A 25,770-nucleotide genomic window follows, 5' to 3' on the forward strand; every position below is an offset into this window, starting at 1 on the left:
TAAAAATAAATATTGTCCTTCCAAATTTGTTTTCAGTCTAAAGTAACACAAACATTTGTTTTTTTTTCTGTTACTTTTTGTATTTTTTTTATCCTTTCCTTTACCCCTTACATATTGTCTGAGTATATTTTTTTAGACTAGCACCCCTCCCATCCTTCGTTCAACGACTTTTTGAGGAGGGGCTTTTATGTCTTATATGCAGGGAGGGGAGAGACATTTTTCTGATACCTTAAGTTTAATGTCATGTTTTTTTATTTATTGGCTTAAAAAAACATAAATCTCGATTGGTTTGTACATACTTTCCCACCAATAATACATTCCTTAAAAGAGTTAATTTTGTTGATCCTAATTGGAAATTTTTCGTAGATTGTCTTATCCCTTAAAATCCCTGCCTGCCTGTATGTGAGTTGCGTAGATTATAATTTGCACCATTTTTTGACCATTTTTTGCTGTTGCCTTCAACTGACGCTTTTTAGTCTTAAAATGGTCCTCAATTATAAGTAGCGCAGCTACTCTATATCTAGGATTCGCATTTTGTTCGCCACAAATTCTTATGTATTTCTTTCTATTTTTAGAACATAATGAAATACTCTGAGTTGTAAGTAAGAAATTCTTGTTGAAATTTTAGTTAATTTTTAGTATTTATTATTTATCTGTAAAAAAAAGAAACATAAATAATAAAAAATACTTTAAAATGTCTCAATTTTTATATAAAAAAGTCAACTTTGAATTATTTTTCCATTCAATTTACGCCAAATTGGTGGTAGTGATTTATTTCATAATTTTTACTGACACTTTTTTATATGACAGGAGACACTTTTAGAATTTTCATTTTAGTAATTACTAATTATTGTCAGGGAAGTATGGGACAATGGGTTGTTTTTTACACTATTCCCCAAAGCTTATTCGTTGGTTTAACAATTTTGGGGATTTAGATTTAATTTGGGTTGGTTGGTTCATTTTATTGAGTGTCCAAAAGTTTCAATCACCTTTTGTGATCTACCAAAGGGGTAATTTTGTGTATCTTTATCGGGGATGTACATCAATTTCTCGGCCATGTAGTCAGAACGTCATTAGAATCATGTAATTTGAATTAATTATAGAGTAGCTGCGCTACTTAAAATGTCTCCTGTATAAAAATGGTTGACAATATTTTTTCTCTATTTAATTACATAATTTGAGGAAATTACACTATTTTTATACGTTGGATCATGTGTAATATACGAAATATGCCTTGGGGAATGTATTGTGATTGGCTGGTCCTACACTAATAGTGTTCTATTTTTTCAACCCTTAATTTTAACATATATGAGAGGTAATTTTGTTTATCATCATTGGTAATGTAAATCAATTTATAATCTATTGTCTTATCCTTTTAAGAGAATGTTTTTTTCAGTATGGCATCCAAACCGATTAATATCTGCTGGATTAGAACCGGTTCTCAGCCATACTGAAAAATCATGCAAAGCATCGTATTATAGATAATTTTACACAGTTATTAATATAAAGATCATAAAATATTTATTTTATTATCCGCGGATTTTCTCATATTGAACTTGATGCTTTATTTTTCTACTCTACTGTAGGCATTATCTCTTAATTGTCTTTATTATATTTGTAGATTTTTCAGTGATTTATGGAAAATAATTATATTTATGTATTTATTTCATTAGAAATAAAGAAAAATTATGTTCATAGGTAGCATAAATGTAACATAAAGAAAAAGCGTTTTTGTAGCGAAGCTACTCTATAAATTCAATAGCTATTCTGTCCGTCCGTCTGTTGAAGAAATTTTCTAACTCCTTTGGTCAGTCAGTCTGTATGAAATGCTCTAGCGGACATCTAGTTTTTAAATTAAAAATTAATCTGTTTCTCGTTGGATTGTGAATATACTCTCCTAGAAAACTTTACTATAAAGGAGAACCATATATGTTCAGCGGTCAGCTAGATATTTTGCTGCAGCCCAGACGGACATCCTGTTACTTTTATATAAAGATAACTTTGCTACTTTTGTTTGTGATTAACTTTTCATATAAAGTGAAATTGCCATTCAGCTGTTAAAGCCTAAATGATTTCTACGATGTAACTAACTAAGCGAAAATTTTTCAGATATTAAAATGTGGTTCCAACACAGTGTGATAAAAAATGCAGTGAGATAGAAAAATAAGTGTCGCAAAAAAAGTGCTAAAAAATAATTTTTGTGCTGCATATAATAATATGCTCAGCAGTGTGAAAAGTTTAAGTGGAGTTTATAGAGAAAATATTAGAATGAGACTCGATCATCCACCCCCAGCCACGCAGGCGGGCATACCCCCGGTCCCTCCAGGTAGTGTATTTAGCCCTCTGGGGCTCTATTAATTCTTACTGAACCTAACCTAATTCAGTCTAGGATAAAAAGAAACATTTTTTGGCTGCTGACTTTTTCTTAGTTTTCTTCTTTAAATATGTTTACAATAGGAAACTGGTACTTAAAGTTTTATAACCATTTTATTCTAATTTTATGGGTTAATACAAACTCGTAGTTTCCAAACTTTTTAACCAATAATTTATTTTATAAAAATGGTAATTTTTGTCATTAGGGGGGTATACATCCATTGTCTTATCCCTTAAGATCCCTGCATTAATAAGTTATTTATCTTTTTAGAAATGGGGTGTGACTGCGCCAATCTTTTGGACCCCTACCCCAACTCAACAACCTACACATTACGGTAAGTCACAACATGTTAACCACTGAACCGTTTGGGTTTACTATTTTAGGACATTATGAAGTTTGTTTTTGTCCTTAAAGACCTCACTAACCACTGAACTGTTAGAGTTCTTAATCTTAAGTCTCGGGATTGATCCTATTTCTTTATTGGGATGGGATGGTTTTAGGCTGTTTTTGCTCTTAACCTTTTACTTTGTGATAACAGCCCATAAATGCTAGGGGCCAGGTATAAAGTCTGCTGGATGTCTGTATGTGTTTTGTATATAACCATTGGATCTATTGGTTTTATACGAAGCTTTTAATTGTCCATAGTTTTAGGCTATTTTGTTCTTTTAAAAAAGTAACTTCCATAAAAAATGGATCCTATGATGTTGAAACTTAAAATTCCCAATCATAATCTAATATGTCTAAAAGTACATTTTAAACAATTTACGTGCATGTTTAAAAGTGTGCATGTGTGTGTGTGTGAGAGTGTGTGTGATTGAATGTTTTAGCATAAAATTTTAAAAAAATTGAAATAATACGACAATGTATTGTTAAGAAATAATTGTTCTCTTTCTTTCTTTCCCTCCTCTCTCTCTCTCTCTCTCTCTCTCTCTCTCTCTCTCTCTCTCTCTCTCTCTCTCTCTCTCTCTCTCTCTCTCTCTCTCTCTCTCTCTCTCTCTCTCTCTCTCTCTCTCTCTCCTTCGCTCTTTTCTATATCTCTTTTTTCATATTCGTAAAAAATGAAATGATTTATTTCGCCTTGAATGTCAGAATTATGGCCAAAGTTATTACATTTTTGTTGGACCATTTTTTTCTGTGTGTAAATCTGGAATCCCTGTTTTAATATTTTTGTTATACCCATTCAAATCCTTAATAGAATAGCGTTAAATGGTTGTTAGAAGTTTCTAGTAGTTTTATTAGCATTTAAACAGTTAGTCGGCCATGACCACTTTGTTCAAATTAAAAACTTTGGGTACTTTTGTGAAAACTTGATTAATTTATTTAAAATAGCAGTGTACAAACTTTTCAACCAATAGGGCTAATTTTGTTTATAATCATTATAATCCATCTCTATTTTAAATAAAAATGTAGGGTTACTTATTTTCAAATTTGGCCTCCCTGTTTAAGTTGAATGAGTTGAAGTGAGATGGACAAGAATTGTTTTAATTACTCCTCCCAGGGTTAATGGATGGTGAAATACCCACCCCTCAAAAAAAATATTACTTTGTTACTCTATAATAGTAAGTCATATTGAGAAAAGCTTTAATACTTATTTTTGGAGGGGGGAAGGGGGATTTTTGTTCCATTGTCCTATCCATGATTCCCAGATTCTTCCTTCACTCTTACACACTCAATGAGTTTTCAAACATTTTTGCAGAAAAAAAGCTTCTCTGAAATCTGCTTTATACTATATTCTTGAAAAGAAGGTGTATCAACTTTTTTTTTATAGCTAGCCGGTTCTTTTAGTAAGTAGTAGATGTAAAATTTTTTATAGAATTCAGATATGCAATCGTTTTTTTTGTAGACCTCTTATTTTTTAAGTAATTTAAGTTTTTTAAAAAAATAATTAAGTCAGTTTTAAGGTACTAAAACACAACAAAATAAAAGAAGAAAATGGCCAGTAAGAACAAAAATAGTAAGATCTTTAATTTGACACCTTACTTTTAAAATTCTGTTGATTAATTATTGAAAAAATCTATTTTTTTAACCTCGGTTTAATAAAAACTTTAGACCTAAATATTTTCTCAAACAGACATAAAAAACATGGGTTCATATATACCTTTAGAATCAGAAAAATATTACGAATCCATTGTAAGCAAAATTGAAAAAAAGGAAAAAAATTAAAAATTAAACAAATGGCCAATTGTGTTTTTTGTTCAGGCAACACTATCGTCTTCCCTTTTTTACCCCCTCTTTACCCCCTCTATACCCCCTTCCCATTTTTATACTCAATTCAAGAATTAAGACATTGCCTGTACAATATAATATGATATTTTCATATAATTCCTTTTATTGTAGTTTATATACTATATTGTAAACTTTTTTTTCAATTTTGCTTACAATGGATTCGTAATATTTTTCTGATTCTAAAGGTATATATGAACCCATATTTTTTTACTTGTGAAATGATAAAATTGAGTTCAATGTTTTTATTCTCGTGGGTTTAAAAAAATCGATTTTTTCAATAATTACCTGACAGAATTGAAAAAGTAAGGTGTCAAATTAAAGATCTTACTATTTTTGTTCATAATGGCCATTTTCTTTCTTTTTTTTGTTGCATTTTAGTACCTTAAAATCGACTTATTTTTTTTTTTTAAAACTTAAATTCCTTAAAAAATAAAAGGTCTATAAAAAAACCGATTGCATATCTGAATTCTATGAAAAATTTTACATCTACTACTTACTAAAAATACCGGCTAGCTATAAAAAAAAAGTTGATACACCTTCTTTGAATATTTTAAATTTTTTAATATTTAATTTTGTACTATCAATAAAGAATCATTGTTTAGACAAAATTCATTATTTTTTTGGGTCTACTAAAAGTAGTATATTAATAACCTATATATTTGTATAGCATAAAAAAGTGTTAACGTTAATTAATCTCTTTTTTACATAAGTATATTAATTTCTATGGATATTGTCATCCTTGTTTGCTATGTTTTTTTTTCAAAACAATTAATTTTTTAGTAAAATATATAAATGACCATGAATAAGATTGAAAAGGAAAAATATTTTTTTACATTAAAAAAAGTGTCACTAATTTGTAATTTTTAAAATTTTTGAATCAAAAAAGGTATTAATATTTAATTTCTTTTATATACTAAACATTTTTTTTAATATACAATTTCAAATATATCGCCACCATAAAGAAAATTACTATAAAGTTTCTTAAGGGATAAGACAATAATATATTACATCCCCAATGGTTACAAACAATATTACCTATTCTGTAGATTAAAGTTATTAGTTGAAAATTCAAGCAATAAATCAAAAGTTGAAAAAATTAATCAAATTAATTATGCAAACAGATAAAAAACAAGTTTAAAAAACTTTGGGTACCAGTGAATTATACCAATGTACCCTCCCTCAATGTATTTATATGCTGTTTTGGAATATTAATTTAGAGCAACGTTATTTTAATAATGACAATCTTATATCGATATAATACCAGCTCTTAAGTAAAGCATAAGTTTCGCCCCAGTTGTTTAATTTTTGCAATATTTTGTTAAGCAATCTAGATTTATAAAAAATTTCAAAATTTAAGATGTCTGCCAATTTCTCCTCCCCCTTTTCTCTCATACAGCCCCTGTTAGTCCTAGAGGTATTATATTGACGTACAATTTCTGTGTCGTTAATGACATGTTATTGAGATTTTTTATCATGTACTATACACTGACATAAAAAAACTTACTACCTGAAAGAATTATGCTATTTTTATGTAAAAAACTACTTTGTACTTTTTAAAATTTGTTCATAATCAAGATATGGAAAAAAAAGAATCAAAGACCAGATTTATGCCTTAGGGGTTAGAAAAATAAGATGGTAAATTACTTTTTTTCGCCAATTTATCACTATAATAAGAACAGTCTAATGATACGGGCATTGTAGTTTGGTAGTTCACCCTTGCAGGGCTGTCGTGTCCCTTACTTAACCTGACCTAACCTTAAATAAGCACCAATAACGAATTTTAACTTTGGGGTTAGGGGTTAGGGGGGGGGAGGTATTAACCATCCACGTCAAAACAACGGATGTTTCCAAATGTATGATCTATATGTTGGTTTTGGCAAGGGGGTTAGAACACCACCTGACTGACACATATTAGCCAACCATCCACTAAAAGGGGGGTTGGGGATATATCTCTGAAAAAAAATTTTCCTACATTTTTTCGCATTGTATTATTTACAGCTTTCTACGGATATAAAAATGAAAAACGTTAAGATTAAAACCAGTTTTAAAGCCTAGGCCTTTTTATGATTTATTTTAGTTTTCGTGGAAAATTGTCAGTAATACGATGCTATACATGGATTTTAAGTATTGTTGAGAACCGGTTCTAATTTGGCGGATATCAATCGGTTTCGAAGCCATACTGGAAAATCTTTTCCAAGTTCCTATCCCTGTCTTGCTATTGGTCGCAACTCTATAATTTGCGGATTTTTCCCTAATTGTTTTAGCACAGTTTTTTTTCACGCTATTAATCCGCAAGGGATTTCGGGATAGAACAATTGACAGGAAATTTACTCCCCTCTTAATTTGTATGTGTAGCACTAATATGCCAAAAAGATTACATTTAAGCTTAATTTTTATCTAAGAGAGAAAAGAAGCTCAAAAATATCCTATAAAATAGCCTAAAACCATTCTGGGACCTCTATGAAGTTTTCTTATAATAGAGAATAATAAGCAAACGGGGACGTGCATTGGACTGTAAATTATACTGGCACCCAAAACAAGAATTTAGACTTTTATCAAATCTTGATTGAGTGGTACAATATAGCAGTATCCAAACTTTTCCACTGATTATTTTAATCTACAGATTGAGTAATCTTGTTTATTCTAATTGGGGTTGTACATTAAATTATTAACCTCCTGGTAATAAGAGATACAATTTTTACGACTGAAACCATTGCATTGTCAACACAAGGGCTTTTCATCTAACAGGGATGATTAGGATTAATTTACAGGGAGGGAAGGTACATTGGTCTGTTTATTACACTAGTCTCCAAAGTTTTATAAAACGTTTTTTTTATTCGTTGGCTTAACATATTTGGACACTTTTGTTGGATTTTGATTGGTTGGTTTATAAAGTTGAGTGTCCAAACGCTATAACTACCAATTGTAATCTACTTACGGGGTTATTTTGTGTATCGTCATTGGGTATGTACATCAATTTATCGGCCATTGTGCTATCCCTTTAGTTCTCTGATTAATTCAGATGATTGTTAAGTGCTTGAATTAAAGAACTGAATTTTTTTTTGTAAATCAGGTATACAGGGAAAAGACAATCGATGGTTTAATAATCTTTCCCCTGGTCCCATGTCTAAAGTAGAAATTAAGACTTTTGTAGATGATACATATTAAGAGGAATATATGGTTTATAGACCACTACCCAAGTTTTATAACCACGTTATCTTAATTGTTGGCCCAAAAACTTGGGTACTTTTCTTGAAATTTGATGGGTTGATTCCAAACCAGTAGTGTCAAAACATAAAGATTGGGGGATTACATCAACTTAACATCCATAGTCTTATCCATTTAGATCCCTGATTTTGAATTGATTTAAATTGCATTGTCCTCTCCCTCCCTGGTTTCAAAAATAAATTTTATGAAAAACCTTTGATGGTTGAGACTTTTAGCTAGCAGTTTTCAAACTTTTATACTGTTATTATATCAACACAGCAATGTAGTAGGGTAATATTTGGATATTAACTTTAGTTCGCTTTTCACACTTGGCTCAAAGTCATGGATCTTAAGGGATAAGACCATATTTGATGTACATTTTTAATAGGGTTGGGCCGGATACTTTTTGGCCGGATACCGGATACCGGATATCCGGTTAGTTTTAATATCCGGCCGGATATCTGACCAACGCTCGATATCCGGCCGGATAACCGGATATCAGCCGGATATCCGTTATCCGGATAGTTTTAATATCCGGTAACCGGCCGGATATCGAAAATGGTCGGATATCCGGCCCAACCCTAATTTTTAATGATATTAAACGAAATTTCCCTTCGTTTGAACAGTACTAGTTTGAAACCAACCAATCAAAGTACCCAGAGTTTTAACGTCTTCATATAACTTTGGGTTCCTATGTAAATTACGGACCAATATCCCCTCCCTTCCTGGTTTAGAGTACAAGAAGAAAATTATAATTCTTTATTCCTGTTAACCCTGAGGCTCTGTGTTGACTTTAATTTTTATTGTTTTTTATGTCGACTAAAAAGGATAAGGGATCTTAAGGGATAAGACAATAGACGATAAATTGATGTACATCCCCAATGATGATACACAAAAATACCACTTCTGTAGATTAAAATTAGTGGTTGAAACGTTTGAACACTCAAATTTATATAACAATAAATCAAAATTCTTAATAGTCCCCAAAGTTGTATAGCCAACGAATAAGAAAATGTCATTACAAACTTTGGGGACTAGTGTAATAAACAATCCATTGTCTCCTCTTTCTCTGATAAAGAATGGCTTGACCGATGAATAATCAACAATAAGTTAGTATAATGACTAGAGTCTTATGTCGATATAATAACAGCTCTTTAGTCTACCAGGGCCATGCCATGACAAACGACTGGCTGACAAGGGTAATTCTAATTTTCTCACTAGTCAAATGTAAAAAGACACATTTTTATGACACGGCTTTCTGTGCCAGCGGTATAGTGATAGGACAATGGAATAATAATATCAAATAAATTGATCATGTACAATTAATTATGTTCAAAACTACCGCAGATTAATCAAGTTCAAGAAAAAAGAACAATTAAGTTTTATACTATAAAAGGAAGGGAAAATTTAGTAAACTTTTAATAATTTCAGATACCCCCCCCCCCCATAAGTAGTTTTTAATCTTCTCTAAACCTGTGTAAAGGAGAACCATATCGGTCCAGCGGTTGGCGAGACCTTAAGATACACCCACACACACACACACCCATACATACATACACAGAGATATCCTCTTACTTTTTCCCCCAAGGATTTGCCTATCCCTTTATTGCCGAAGAGAAAGTATTTTAGATGAAGTTGGTGTAATTATATAAAATCATTGATGGTCAGGTGGATTTTAAGCAGGGAGTTTAAGGGATAAGATAATAAATGTATAAATATAGAAGTATAATACAGACACTTACTTGTTCCAAGTGGCGGAAACCCTTTTCGCTGCTATATTTTCGACGCTAATAGCTGATTTCAAAGACCCAATACGAAAATTAGACAGGGTCCCAGCCCTGTGGGTAGATGATATGACAATGGTTGAAAAATTTATGCACTTTCCCAATGGTAATTAGCAAAGTTACTTCTTTTGTAGAATATTTTAACACTGCTCGCTTGAATCTGAGTTTTTAACGCGTGATTTTGGTAGTAGGAGTTAATTTACAGTCCAATGTCCCCTTCCTCCCTGGTTTTAAGGGGTGTGTAGGGGGATGTTAGAGGGTGTTATGGGGTCAATTTAATTACTTCAAAGATCCAACTACCAATTACTATTAAACGAATCAAAATTTACGTTTTTTTATCCAATTTTTATATGTTTTCAGATTGTTTATGTGATCTTTAAGGGCATAACAATAAAATAAAAGTTTTCATAAAAGAATAAATAATATAAAATGCCTTTTTGGAGATTTTAAAGAACAATTTCATTTTTTCCTGATACATGAAATTTGATTTCAAATCTATAAAATTACGTGAGTGTGTGTGTTAAGTGTAAGTGTGTTTGTGTGTGTGTGTGTGTGTGTGTGTGTGTGTGTGTGTGTGTGTGTGTGTGTGTGTGTATGTGTGTGTGTGTGTGTGTGTGTGTGTGTGTGTATGCATAAAACCTGATAAAATTGCCATTTTTCAGTTTCTTTTTGAATGTTTGAGAAAATTGTCTTATTATTCTGCATTTGTGCTTCAGCCCTGTAAAACGTTAGAGTTGATATTATATCATCATAAGACTAAAGTAATAATGTCAATGGAAAAACATTAAGTCGATTATATGGCATTTATGACCATTTATTAATGTCTTATAGTCGATAAAATTCATTGATATAATGCGTCAATACAAAGCATATAAGATCAACAGTGATAGCTGAGTCCCAATAGCATGTGCTGCCATTTCAGACGTTTTCATAGTGAAACATTTAGATTATTAAGCCAATTTTTACTGAAATGTTCAAAATATAATTTCATTGGTTTATTGCGAAAATCAGGCCTTTTTCATTTATTTGATATATCATATTATGATTTTGAAGCTTATTTGTATACTATTTACATCCAGGTAGAGGGGACATTGAGCTGTTTATTACACTAGTCCCCAAAGTTTTATTATAATGTTTTCTTATTAATTGGCTAAACAACTTTAGGGACTTCTATTGAATTTTGATTCATTAACTTGAAGGTCCAAAAGTTTAAACCACTTATTATAATCTACAGAAGGGGTAATTTTGTGTTTCATCACTGAACATGAATTCATCGGCCATTGTCTTATCCCTTTAGATCTCTGTCCAAATGATTTGCTATATCAAAATATTTGCAGTTTTAAACAAACATTTGCAAAAGATAATTTTTGCCAGCTACTGAGTTCTGTAATTTCATAATTTCAATTAAATTCCAATCTACAATCCATTTTTTTCTTTTTCCTTTAACATGAAATATAAATTATTTCTATGGTTAGGGGGGGGGGGGGGTAGGAAACATGAAGAATAAATATTTTGCTTTAGTTTAAACAACCTAATCGGCAAACTATTGCAAATTTTTTTGCATAAAAGAAAATATTTAAAGTCATTTACTAAGATATCTTAAATGGCTACACCGATCGTTTAAAAAATGTCAAGGAATTTTTCGAGGGTAGGTTTTAGGCTATAATATATTTTGGGGAAATTAACCCCCTTCCAAAGTCTAGAGGCTAGGGGCAAAGCCACTTGTAGTACAAATAAATTTACAGTTATCATAAATTAATTTTAAAAATATTTATAAAAAGTCAAATTGATTTTGAAATTGTGACATAATGTAGAAAACCATGTTTTATATAGGCAATGGATTGGGATAATTATTATCAGAATAGCGTCCAGTAGTGAAAGTTTAATTGTTTCTGCTTAAGGGAGGGAGAGGACATTGGATTAGAAATAATACTGGTATCACAAGTTTTATAAACAGGATCTCTAATTTGTTGGCTAAAAAACTTGAGGGATTTGGGCCAGCATATCCGAACTTTTCACCAACAATTTTAATCTGCAGATGGGGTAATTTTGTTGATCATAATTGGGCTAATATATTAATTTATCGTTCATTATCTCATCCCTTACGATTTTTCGACATGTTTTTTTATTAAATGATAGTCTATGTCAATTAATACAACTTTATTCTCATATCAAAAAAACATTAATTTCATTTGACCAGAGCTTAATTTGAGAAAATCAATAATAAAAACTACACATTTTAAAAAACGAAGCTTTTCTATAATTATGGTCGGTTCGTACGGCCGTCCGGTACGGATAGCTCTTTTCGTTAATTTAGGCGTGTTAGAATTGTCCTATAGATTTCAAACTTTGCATGATGATTCCTGTAGAAGTTAGGTACGATTTATAAAGCGTAGCAACTCTATAATTGTTGCCAGAATATCCATACGTCCTTTTTAAACGTGTTGATTTTTTATGTGATTGATCTGAATTTTTTTGAATAATGATTCCTAGGACAACAAATTACATTGGTATAAGCGAAGTAGTTTTTCAACAAATTTACTAAATTTTTTTCCCAAAACTATACTATACTATACTGTTTATTCACTTCTGACACTTTGACAAGTTTTAATGTTCGTTTGTCCTACCGTTTCAGAGCTTCGCTTTTATGGATGTTGTCATATCGTTGCTTTTAATTGATTTATGTCGTTTCATTGGAAAAGAAAGTTAATTTCTATTTTAATTTTTGACATCTTATTTTGATGTCTCCTCACTTAGGGGTTAAAACAATGGACGATAAATTGATGGACAACCCAGATCATGACAAAAATTCCCCTTCTGTTGATTAAAACTATCGGTTTAAAAGTTTGGATACTCGTCCTTCGTTGGATTAAAAGCTTTCGGTACTTATAATAAAATTTTAATTGGTTGGTTCCATAAATTCCCATGATAAAATCTAGATGGGGTATTTTGGTTTGATATCATTGGGGATGTATATCAATTTATCGTCCATTGTCTTATCCCTCAAGATGGCTGAATTTCATCGACTAAAAGTGAGTAGAACTTAATCGTGATAAAGTCAACGAAGCATTACTTTATTTGAACTTCATACATTTTGTTTAATTGTCGATATATGATTACATGGATGTTGCACCAGATTTTCATATACTCTAATAAAGTGATACTTCCAAGTTGGCTAAAATAAAAATACCCTATTTACCCCATCCCCTCCCTTCATACTGAACTGACCAATAAATAAGGTCCATATTATTAACTTAAATTGACTAGAAAAGTTTCCCTGCCAATATATTCATGTATTATATATCCATTTATGAGTAAGAAATTACGTAACTATAGGTAGCGATAATACAACATGCTAAAAGTGTTCCGTCAAAAGCACAAAACATTGATATAATATTATTTTACTAATAAGTAAACATTTATTATAAGTTGTACAATGCATATCTTATTACATACCTATCGAAACTTAATGTGTAAATTAATATTTTTTGGAAGATTTTTTTATGGCAGTTTTGTAGGCGCATTTACGCACGTCTATAGTAAGGAAGTTGTCGCGTCATTAGGACCTCTTACGCAAGTTTTAGCGACATTACATAGCGATACAATCACATTAGATTTTAAGGTTATTTAGCTTTTAAATTCTGTTGTAATTTAGGTATTTTTACATAAATTAGAACCCTATTTTTGTAAAAGGTACCGGCATCTTGCTATAAAAGGTTTAGATATAAAGAAAAATAGATTTTAGAGGCTTTAAATTCAAAATAACACTATTCTAATGATTAAAATACACTTAAGTTTCGATTTAATGGTACAATGTACATGCTCAATTAAGATAAGCAAAATTACCCTATATGTAGATTAAAATTTCAATGTAAGTACCCAAAGTTTTTAAGATTGAGAGAGCATGTTTCTAAAACTTTGGGTACCAGCATAATTTACAGTCCAATGTCCCCTCCCTTCCTACAAATTACAAACAAACTAAATGTCAACTATTTACTAATAAGGGTAATTTTCATTTTTAGTTGGGGAAGGTCTTTTGTTTTGAAAAAAAAATTGTCACATCATATTTTGATTAGCAGAAAAGTTAAAGGCAAGATCAATTTTGAATGTTTTTTTCTTTCTAATAATAAGAACAATTTGTCAATATAAAACTATGTTTAATAAGGAAGCATTTGTTGACATATATTTTTAATAGATTTAGTTTGGAACCAACCAATCAATATTGGATAAAAGTACCCAAAAAGACATTGGGTACCAGTGTAATTAACAATCCATTATCCTCTACCTCCCTGCATAAGACATGTGTTGATATAATAACAGCACCCTTAATTTAGCAGGAAAAATCAACTTAAATATATTCATGAAGAAAGGTATTATCTAAAATTAACCCTTTTTAAAAATCATAACAGTCACTGTCTAAAAGCTTTAGAATTTTTTTAAGCGAAGCTACTCTACAAGTAGGGAAGGCTTATAAGTACGTTCGGCCACCACACGTCCTTGCACAGTTGCTTAGTCAAGGGGAGAGTACGGACATTGGACTGTAAATTAGTTCCCTAAGTTTTAAAAACATTCTTGTTTTCTTATTCGTTAGCCTACAAACTTTGTGTCGAAATCTTTTGATATTTGATATTTGAACTACAAAACTTTTTTGCTTGTTACTGCTGCCCTTCTTATGAGCATAATTGTCCTCGCTTTTAAATCGATTGATGAGTTAAAAAATAAAATTTGTAAAAATGATTTTTTGACTGATAATTTCCTCCCGGCTGATTTTTAGAGAACTTCATACTTAGAAATACAGGGATATTAAAATGGAAGATAAATTTATCCTCCCCCAAAAATTCTTATTTTAAAACATTTGCATTTGGTAGCATGTCATATTGATTTAGGGGGGAAAAAAGTGGTTGTAGAATAATTTATTCATCCCAGTAAATGCATCACCCTATCTCTTTAAAACATTGATTTACAAACAAATCAACAACCCTTTCTTCCCCCCCCCCCCCAGCATATACCAGCTACCACCAAAACAAAATATTTGTCTATTAACCCTTCCCTGTCATAAACTTGTTTTGAAATTTTCCTCATACCGACGAAGTGACAAAATTTATTTGAAGTTGGTTAAAAAGCGGCAAAAAAAAGTTTGAAAACAATCCAAATTTTTCTTCCTATTTTGGGCATCTTAAAGTATTTCATTGTTTACGTGTTTACTGCGTTTAAGTATTTTTTTAGTAGCGAAGCTACTCTATAAGTTATTTTGTCTGTCCGTTGTTCTATATGCCTGTAAGATTTTGTTCGCTTTTTCTCTTCTTCTATTTTATTCTCCCTTTTTTTTCCCTTCTCATTTTTCCCCATTTTCTTCTTATATACAAGGGGGAAAGTCGGAGGCAAAACAGATTTTCTTGAGATGTAACATCCCTCCTAGCTGAGTCTATAACGTCTCATTCAACTTTAGGTACGGTAGACAATAATATTTGAAAAACGGGGTATGGGGGGGGGGAAGGGGGGGGGAGGACGAGGTGCCCTGATTGTGAGGTTTTTGCGTGCTTTAGGTTTGCGCAACTGAAACTGGTGCTTTTGCAATACCACAAAAAAAATCTGAAAAATATTACATACCGACAAATTATTTTAATAATATATGTCTAACTTATGGATGATAATATTGATGACATATAATTGACCATAAGACCTAATTCGTTTTTTTTCTATAACTATAAGTCTAAGATTATTATAATGAAAACACCAAATATCTTACTGTTTTTTTAAGATTAACAGATTTTAAGAAACACTTTTGAATGTGAGCATTGTATTGTATTATGTCTCTTAATGTTTTCATTTTATATAACATTCGTGGCTTCGCCTTTAGCTTTAAGGGATTCATATATACTTATAAATAGCCTAAAACCACGCTAATATTGTCACTAATGTCATAAAATTTGATAGCTGTTATTATATCAATATAAGACAAAAAAGTATAATTCTATTAAAATTGCCGTATATTCAATTTTGGGTATATATAGGTCTTGATTATTAATGCCTAAGTTTTTTTGCTGTTAAAACGTTTAAAAGGGACGTTCGGGCACTGGTAACGATTATAGAGTTGCTACAATTTCTAAATCCTTCCTAACTACTACAGGAATAACCATGCAAAGTTTGAAATCGTTACGGACTGACGGACCGACCCTAATTATAAAAAAGCTTCGCTTTTAAAAACTACTTGGGAGATTTGAACTGTTACTGACAAAACATCGTAAACGGTGGCAGTGGGGTTATGTAGTCTTAGACCTTTCAAAGCCCAATCCTTACACAAATGTGTTGAGTTAAAAGCTTATAGGTTTGAGGCGACAATGTTTAAGTAAAAAATGTATATTTGTTATGTCAGAATAAGCATAATTTAACGCTTTTCTGATAATGATGTCACCATTGAATATATTAATAGTTATACAGCCAGGCAACTCGATTGTTGATTTTTTTAAGGATTGACGCCGGTTTGATTTTCATCACTTTTTTGCCCTAATTATTGGGGTTTAGGTTAACATTTTAAAGACAGGGAAGTCAGTCTGAATTTTGGTTCATATAGTCATAAACACTTTAACATTACTGTAGGTTTTATGCCTTCAACATTAATTTTTATGTTGTTAATCATATGAATATGCTATCTTTAGAACCTTTTTATGTTAGGTTAATATGTAATTTATATTGTTTGCTTTACAAGTAAGAAAAAAAAAGTTTGAAGTTATATAAAAAAGCTGTTAAGTAGCAGACAAACAGTGCCTAACAAAATTATCATATTATGTGATTATGTGAATAAACATTGGGCTATTTTCCAAAGTTTTATAATAAAGTTTTCTTATTCGTTGACTTAACATCTTAGTGTACTTATATTTAATTTTGATTGGTTGGTTCATTAATTGTGATCTTAAAGGGGTAATTTTGTGTAATATCATTAAGGATGTACATCAATTTATCGATCATAGTCTCATCTCTTTAGACCCCAGAGATAAAGGTTTTATAAACACGTTTTCTCATTTGTTAGCTCAGAGACTTTATGGTCTTTTATTTAATCTCAATCTGTTTGTAAAAACTAGCATTCTCTACTAGCATGGTAAGTGGCAATTTTGTTTATCATAAATGAGGTTTGTATACATTGATTAATCGTCCATTATCTTATCCCTTAAGATCCCTTTTTATTGCTTTGCTGCTTATGGCTATAATTGGTCTTGTTTGATATTATTTTCATAGATTTTTTGAGCTGCAAAATTCAACAATTAGTAACTTAATATTTTTACTAAGTACATATTTTAAGAACTTAAACCATTTTTTGAAGGCTTAAAAAGAGAGAGAGAAAAAAAGGCATAAAATGCTTTTAACTGCAATTTTAATGGGCATCCTTGTTAAACATTTATGCTGTTATTATATCAACATGTAAACGATATATTAGTTGTTATAACATTCCCAATGATGAGACAAAATTAACCCTTCTGTAAATAAAAATCATTGGTTGAATAAAAAATTTGAACAATCAAGTTTTGAAGCAACCAATCAAAATTCAGTGGTAATACCCAAAGATAACATTGTTATAAAACTTTGGGTACCAGTGTATTTCAAAGTTTCCTACCTTCCTAAATCGACAAGACCATTAAATTGTCTGTCAATAATATCATATAGTTTAGCATGGTGTATGTGTGTGTGTTTGTTAAAAATGGGTTAATCCGACTTTAAAAGCATTATTGGTTTATTTTTCTTAGGCCTTTCTCTCAGGCATAAAGGGTTAAATAAAATTTTTAAAAATTATTTGGTGCAAGAAGGTTTGATATCAGAGAGAGAGGGGACAATAGGCTGTTTATTATACTAGTCCCTAAATTTTTAAAGTAAATATTCTTTCTTATTCGTTGGCTTAACAACTCTGGGTACTTTTAATGAATTTTGCTTGGTTGGTACATTAAATTAAGTGTCAAAACGAATCAACTACCAATTGTAAACTACAGAAGCGGTAATTTGTGTGTTATTTTGGTGATTCAATTTATCAGCCATTGTCTTATCCCTTTAGATCTCTGAGTCGTATATTTTTTACTAACATGAATTTTAGGGGAAACAATTTTTTGTTTGATAAAAAAATCAGACTTTTTAAAGTTCTTGTTGGCTTTTCCTTTAACCCTCGAAAAAAATCTCCCAAGTCGACATAGAAAGAGAGAGAGCAAAAATTGAGTCTGAAAGAAATTTTAATCCTGCGGTTTTGTGGTTCTAGCTAATGATTAAACGGGTTGTCTGTCTGTTTGTGTTTGTATGTTCATGTGTGTGTATAGGAAAAACAACGGGGGGGGGGGGGGGAAGGATTCATCCAAGTCTAAAAGATGAGTAATTCATAGTCTAACAGTTCATGGACTATGGGAAAGGTAATTTTGACAGAAAAATGATTTTGTAAAAATTAGAAGGGGACATTGGAATATAAAATATACTGGATCCCAAATTTCATTGTCTTAAAAACTTAGGATATTTTTATTATTATTGATTGGTTGGTATCAGCCAAAAGTGTCCATTCTTTTGTTAATTTTTGTGTTAGATTAAGCAGCAAAATAATTTTTCAACAATTGAAATATCCCTCCCTTTATTCTTGGCTCTAGACAGTGTTTTGTTGTATACTAAAAGAGAGAGAGGAGGCCTAACTTAGAATCTTATATATGCAATTTTAGGTTTTATACCCTGTTAGACCTAGAATTATTGTGTTGAATTGAACTTATGTCGACACCATAGTCTACATTTACCAGGGAGGCAAAGAACATTGGACTGTATATTGATTTGTACCCAAAGTAATAAATATGATATCTTAAAAACTTTGGGTACTTCATCATAATTGGGATTTATGAACCTTCAGAGTATAAACTTTTCTGCCAATTACTTTACTCATTATTGTTAATGTACATCAATTTATTGTCTTATCTCTTAAGATTCCTATAGGTGACAATTTAACTATATGTCGATATAATTAAAGTTATAAAGTGTAACAGGATTCTATCAAAGATGTATGAAAAGGGGGGGGGGGGTATTACTATTGAAGAAGCTATGTTAGGCATTTTTGGGCATAGATACGAATGAGTGGAGGGGGGGGGGGGGTAAATTATGCCTCAAAACAGACGATATAAGGTGAAACATTGAGTAAATTGATGGCGGGTGGGTTGGGGGGGCTGGGGGGTGGGGGGTGCACACCGGAAGAAAAAGTGATATACAGACATAAACCAGAGAGAGAGAGAGAGAGAGAGAGATGATAATTTAACTTTTATAAACAATTCCAGGGAAAAAGGAACAATGACAGTTCAAATAATTTTCAACCCTTTCATTCTCTCAATATTTCCTGCTATAAAGGAAAACTTTTACACTTATAAAAGTCCATTGTCTAATCCCTGGTACAATTGTCAAATTTTCATGAAGATTATGGGTTTTTAAGATTGTGTGTGTATTTTATTGTGTGGGGGAGGGTAATAAAATAGCCCAAAACAATCATAGAATGGAAAAATCATTAGGTTTAGGGGTTAGCGAGAACTTGACATAGAAATTTTTTTTTTTAATTCTGACATTCCTTCAACAATTAGGTATAAATTAGCATGGATGAACCTACTGTTTTCCGGTTCCAGGACAAACGCAGGAGTCCCAAACGTCGGAGTGGACAAACGCAGGAGTGTTAAAATATTAATTTTATTAAGTATTTACAGATTAGGTTAGGTTAGGATATGAATGAATAAATAAGCCCCCCGCAGGCCCCAGGGGTTAGGCATTTAAAAAACCTATAAGATGGTCTAAAAAAGGTTAGGTTAGTTTAAGTGTCCACTCCGACGTTTGGGACTCCTGCGTTTGTCGTAGGACCTTTTTTCCCCATTTTAAAGCAGAATCTATAGTGAAAGAATCATCCTATCGATCTTAAACTTTGAAATAAAAACGTATAATTTAAGTACTTATAATTTGCGCAATTTTTATTGCAAAATTAATTTATATAATTATTTTGTTATAGGTATGTTGATATTACAAATTTTAAAATCAAAGTGTAAGAACTACATTAAATAATGAATAAAGTGACGTGTACATGTATTGGCCTGGGTGGTGTGATGGGTTAAAAGGGGGGGGGGGGGGGTAGATTCAAAGATTTCAAATTTAAGGGGAGTTTTGTCATGCAAAAATGAATATTAATCTGTATGTATTATTTTTCTGTATTTTAATGTACAATATTTTGCTATTATTCTTAAATTGAAAAATAAAATTCCCTTTTTACAAACATAAAAATTTTGTTGATGGTTTGGCAAAAATAAGCAATAATCATGTTTCTTTTTATATCAAATTATTTTGCAATTTTGCTAATTATACACAAATTAATCAATTTTACACTTAAAAACTAAACTTTTTTCATTTTTTGTAATCTGATTGATTTATGTAATTAACGAGGACATTTATATACACAAGTAACAATGTTTGAAAGATAAATCAATATACATCCCCAATGATAATGAACAAATTACACCACCGTCGATTAAAATCTTAATTTAAAAGTTTCGACCAACCAATCAAAATAAAACACCAATTTTTTTCATCTGTTAAATAAGAGAACATAATGATTTACAGCCCAATGTCTCCTCCCTCCCCCAGTAAAAAATCATATCCTAAGCACTGATTTCACGGTACGATGGACAAACAGTTTGATTTAATTAATGAGTAGCTATGCTCCTAGCATATAATAACAGTTTGCATAGTCTGATTGATACTAATAATATATGTATTAAAGGGGTAAGTTTATATCGATAATATGTCAGCTATTACAACTTTTATGTAACACCATTTAGTCGACATAAATCAGTATTCAAGGTTTAAAGAAGCAGAGATCTAAAGGGATAAGACTTTGGCTGATAAACTGGTGTACATGCCAAAGATGAATAACAAAATTAACCCTTCTGTAGATTAGAATTAGTGATTCAACTTAATGATCCAACTAATCAAAATTCACTAAAGTCCCCAAAGTTGTAAAGCCAACGAATAAGAAAACGGTATTATAAAACTTTGGGGACTATAATAATAAACATCCCATTGTTTCCTCTCTTTCTGAAATAGAAGGCTGTTTTGCTGCAGTTGTAATAATTTAGCTGTTTCTGAAAGCCTATGCAGAATTGATAAAACACCGTGTGTGACTAAACCATGGAATTAGATCACCTTACTCTATAAATATTGACAATTTAAGTCCAAGCTTCATTGATTTACAGGGATCTAAAGAGATAAGACAATGGTAGATAAATTTATGTCAAAGGGAAAAAGGATAAGAGGATGAATACTCACCCCTTTTTCATTGCAAAATATTACTTCCCCCCATATAAAATAATTCGACTGCTAACAAGTGAAACCACTAGCGGCTTTTTGCATTTTAATCATAACCTATTCTAGTCATATATAAAAAAAATTTAACGTAAAACTGTCGACTATTCAAATTAAAAAAAAGTGTCCGTTGCTGACATATTATTGAAATCTACTTAGCTACTAACAACAATGTTGATAAAATAACCACACAAAAGTTTAACAGGATTTTCATGTAAGCTTTAATTTAAGTCCAGGTGGCCTTTGAATATGTATATGTTTTAATTTGGAAAGCCAATAACTTCCTTTCAAGGAAATGAAATTCTTTGGGAAAATATTTATTTGTCACGCGACTGACTAAGTACCCGTTTGTGTACTAATCACAGTTATGGAGGGAGGGGACATTAGTCTGTAAATGGTAATGGTACCCAAACTTTTCAAAGCAAATTTTCGGGTAATTTTATTAAATCTTTTTTGAATGGTACATACTTAAAATTTTTCAAACTTTTGTGGACAAAATTTAACAATATATAAGTTTGTACATCAATTTATCATCCATTGTCTTATCCCTTGAGATCCCTGAGTGTAATTATAAGTCAGTCCTGACCACTTTTAATGCCATAAAGTCGACAAAAAAAAAGTACTGAATCAAATCAATATCTGAAAATTCATAACATATGAAGTAGCTGTAAAAATTGAAACAAATATACAGTTAATATGTCAAACATATCAATCTATTTCCTATCTATCTATCTGTCCGTCTGTCTGTCTGTCTATCTATCTATTCATCTTCAATGCAGCGTAAAAATGTTATACTCAATTAGTATCATTCTATCTCTTCCTTTCTTTCCTAGTTAAACATCAGTGCTGTTATTATATCAACACAAAATTGCAATTATAATGATATGTCGATAATTTGTCAGCAATGAACATCTTTACAAATTGCCATGCATTTCTCCAGGGATCTTAAGGGATAAGAAAATTGACATTCAATGTATTTACAATGATGATAAACAAAAGCAATCCTTTGGTAGATTTAAGAATATATTGGACACTGCTAGTTTGAACCAACCAATCTAGATTTGATAAAAGTAACCAAAGTTTTAAATATCAACAAGTTAGAAAAATCCTTTATAAAATATTGGGTACCAGAATAATTTACAGTCCAATGTGCCCTCCCCTCCCATATTGCATTTTTTACACTCTTTCTCTCTTTTTCTTTCTAAGCAAAATAGAGAAAGTAAATAAGCATATGTCATTTCTCCCATGTACCTCACCCCCCCCCCCCCCACCCCCAACATATGCAAACAAGGATGTGCCTTTTTTCCCGCATTTATAACATTATTTATATTATAACCGCATATTATTAAAACGGCAGTGCTTGAGGGGACATTGGGCTGTTTATTACACAAGTCTCTAAAGTTTTATCTTATTCGTTGGCTTAACAACTTTGGGGACTTTCATTGAATTTTAATTGGCTGCTTCATTAAGTTGAGTGTCCGAACATTTCAACCATTAATTGGGTAGCATCATTAGGGATGTAAATCCATTTACGACCTTTGTATTATCCTGCTTTTTGTGCGATTTTTAAACTTTATGCGTACGTGACAATATACGGAATTGACTGCACACCGTAAACAAGATATTGACTTTGACTACTAGCTTTCTCATCCTACTAAAAAAATGTCCATGTAAAACTTTGTGCTGGTATTATATCGACATAACATTGTAGTCATAATATTATCATAAGTTTTATTTATTGATATATACAGGGCAGGCTTAGAAAATTACTGTCGATGTTATTTCATTTAATGCTTTTATGCGATAAGTCGATGAAATGTCAGCCATCGCCACTAGCTTTTAAAATGCCATATTAACAGTGAGAGTGAGTACATTAGAATTTAATTTACATAGTTACCCCAATGTTTCATAATCACGAAGTAATTTTTGTTGGGGGAAAAACACTCTTATATTAGGTAACACTGTTTTTTTCTGTTTTTCAGTTAAGATATCGCTAACCACTGAATGAACCGATTGAGTTCTCCTTTTTTAGGGAAGCTTTGTATAGTTCCTGGGATGGTTTTAGACTATTTTATACGATTGAATGTTAAGGGAATAGATGCTGTTATACTTTATTTTACACACATTGGTTAAAGTAGACATATTTGTTTGTTTTTCAACTTACCTTTATTGATTTAGAAATTATTTATTGTCCGATTTTTATTTATTTTACACTCGAGTAACACGTTCTGATACATTATACTAACCACTTGAGAAATCCTCTTCAAATTTCCAATTTTATAGTCGTATTGAACGTGGAGGTATTACACTGACAAACATATATTGTTTGTCGATTATGTAAAGTGGCAATTGTTGAAATTTACGATGTCATGTTAGCCTTCGTTGTAGTCTCTCTGAAGAATGGATATAAGATATTCGTGGACATATTGAAAGCAGAAAATTTGTAGTCAATTTAGGTTGCTATTATGGACCTCATTTATTAGTCAGTTCATTCATCCAGTAGGAAGGAAGGGGATGGGATAAATGGGTTGGATGGGGAGTATCGTTAGTTTAACCAGCTGCAAGCATCACTTAATGGATGTACATGAAAATTTTGGGTTACATCTAAGAAATTATATTATAATTCTCTGAAGTCTAATCTGGTCGTCTAAATGACATTTAGTAAAAGTTGCCATAGCTGACTTTTTATTGTCATTATGGCCTGATCTCTACGCGTAATTGGTCGATTGTGGAGTCACATGATATGATGGTTAAATAGGGAGGTTTTATTGAGCTGTTTATTACACTAGTCCCCAAAGTTTTATACGAACGCTTTCATATTCGTAGGCTTAACAAATTTGGGGACTTTCGTGAATTTTAATTGGTTGGTTCATTAAGTTGTATGTCCAAAAGTTTCAACCTCTAATTTTAATCTACGGAAGGGGTAATTTTGTATATCATCATTAGGGATGTACATTAATTTATCGGCCTTTGTCTTATCCCTTCAGATCCCTAATCCTGCCGGTGTTGTATGGAGTAATCTGTATTATATGGCATGGAAAATGATGTTCAACATTTTTTCTTCTTGTGAGAATAGCTACTCTTTAAGACATATTTTAAGACCTTATAATTTTATAACCATAATGTTCTTAGTCAGATTTTTGTGCTGTATATTGTACTGGTACCCATTCTTTGGTTGAAAAAACTTTGGGTACTTTTATTAAAGTTGTTTTCATCCAATAGTCATAATCTATAGAAGGGGTAATTTTGTTTGTTATCATTGTGGATGTGATCGTCCTTTGTCTTATCCCTTAAGATCCCTGAGTTCTGAGTAATTTTTGATTATTGCCTCGATGGACAAAACTGTTCTTGTTTTTGTTCTTTCTTTTATTATATGCATATGTCAAAGTGAGAGAGAAAAAGAGAGAAAACAGATTTTTCAGGGATTTTAATGGATAAGACAATAGACGAAAAAATTATATATATTCCAACAATGACAAACAAAATTACCCCTTCTGTAGATTAAAATTGTAGGTTGAAAAAAATGGACATTACATACCAATCAAAATTCAATAAAAGTACTCAAAGATTTTGAGCGAACCAATACCAACTTTGGGTACCAGTATAATTTACAGTCCAATGTCCCCTCCCTTCCTGGATTTTATAAAGAGAAAGGGGGGGGGGGGAATATAATAGTTGATTACATAAATGGATTTCTATGTATTAGTAACAATGATTTATAAATTGATGTACATCCCCAATATACAAAATTACCATTCTTTACTTCATACTTTTTGTTGGACAGTTTGTACACTACAAGAATGTAACCAACCAATCAAATTTAATAAAAGTACCTAAAGTTTTTAAACCAACGAATAAGATACAAATGGTTGTAAAACTTTGGGTACTAGTGTAATTTATGTCTAATGTTCCCTCCCTCCCTGCATTTTATCAACACGTTTATTTGACTATGTTAAAGCGGTCAGTTTCTCTCTCAAAATACAAACATCCAAACATGCACCCAACTCTACAAAGGATTGAAAAAATTTGGAAATGAAAAGAATATAAAAAAAGTTAGGAATAATATCATGGTTCGTAAAACTTCAAGTATTTTAATCCTTGTCTTATACCTCGGGGATGGAGCAATAGAACACAGGATGATAAATTGATTCTACCCCCAAATTTTGAAATTCTGTCTTCTGTGTCTGTTAAGTATTGTTGAAGAATTGCTGTAGATTAATTAGTCTCCAAAGTTTTATTGTAAAGTTTTCTTTGGGGACTTTTGAATTTTGATAGGTTTGTTCACTAATTTAAGTAAACCAATCACTAATTGTAATCTACAGTAGGGCTATTTTACTCCGTCATTTTTATGACGTCACATACTGATTTTTTGAGCGACTTTCTCCACTCACGATGTATATCAATTTATCGTACATTATCTTATCCCTTTAGATACCTGAATTGGTCTGAGCTGGATCTTTAAATCATTTTAGTGGTGAGCCAGATCGGGGTGAGCCGAATTTCAGCCAATCACAGCGCGGAATTTCATAAAATGATGTGCTCTCATTGGTGGAAAGTTGGCTCACCCCGATCTGGCTTACCACTAAAATGATTTAAAGCTCTGAATTGGACTTATATTTTCCTTTCCATCCTTGGCTCTGTAGTGTTAAGCTTATTCCGCTTATTCCGCTCTGGCTAGCCTGTGCAAAAATGTTAAGGCATTAATTTGCTCATCTTACGTTTGTATGGCACACGAAGAAAAAAATGTTTAGCCTCCAACTTTTCCGCAAAAAAAAATTTTTCATTATTTTCTTTATTGATAACAAAAACACTATTCTATTGGCCAAGAAAATG

At 31.4% G+C, this 25,770-nt stretch overlaps 1 protein-coding gene across 1 annotated transcript in view; it reads left to right on the top strand.

Annotated features, from left to right (window-relative positions):
- The first annotated feature begins 2,107 nt into the window (after positions 1–2,107).
- Positions 2,108–25,770, top strand: part of LOC145333029 (uncharacterized) — a 243,153-nt gene continuing 219,490 nt past the window's right edge. The window contains exons 1-2 of the mRNA XM_080178178.1: positions 2,108–2,326; positions 2,645–2,708. Coding sequence (XP_080034304.1) covers positions 2,218–2,326; positions 2,645–2,708 — 173 coding nt within the window. The 5' untranslated portion in view covers positions 2,108–2,217. The remainder of the gene's footprint in view (positions 2,327–2,644; positions 2,709–25,770) is intronic.

The sequence above is a fragment of the Acartia tonsa genome, chromosome 12 (assembly GCF_053477335.1).
Source record: "Acartia tonsa isolate MP-2025a chromosome 12, ASM5347733v1, whole genome shotgun sequence".
Classification (NCBI taxonomy): domain Eukaryota; kingdom Metazoa; phylum Arthropoda; class Copepoda; order Calanoida; family Acartiidae; genus Acartia; species Acartia tonsa.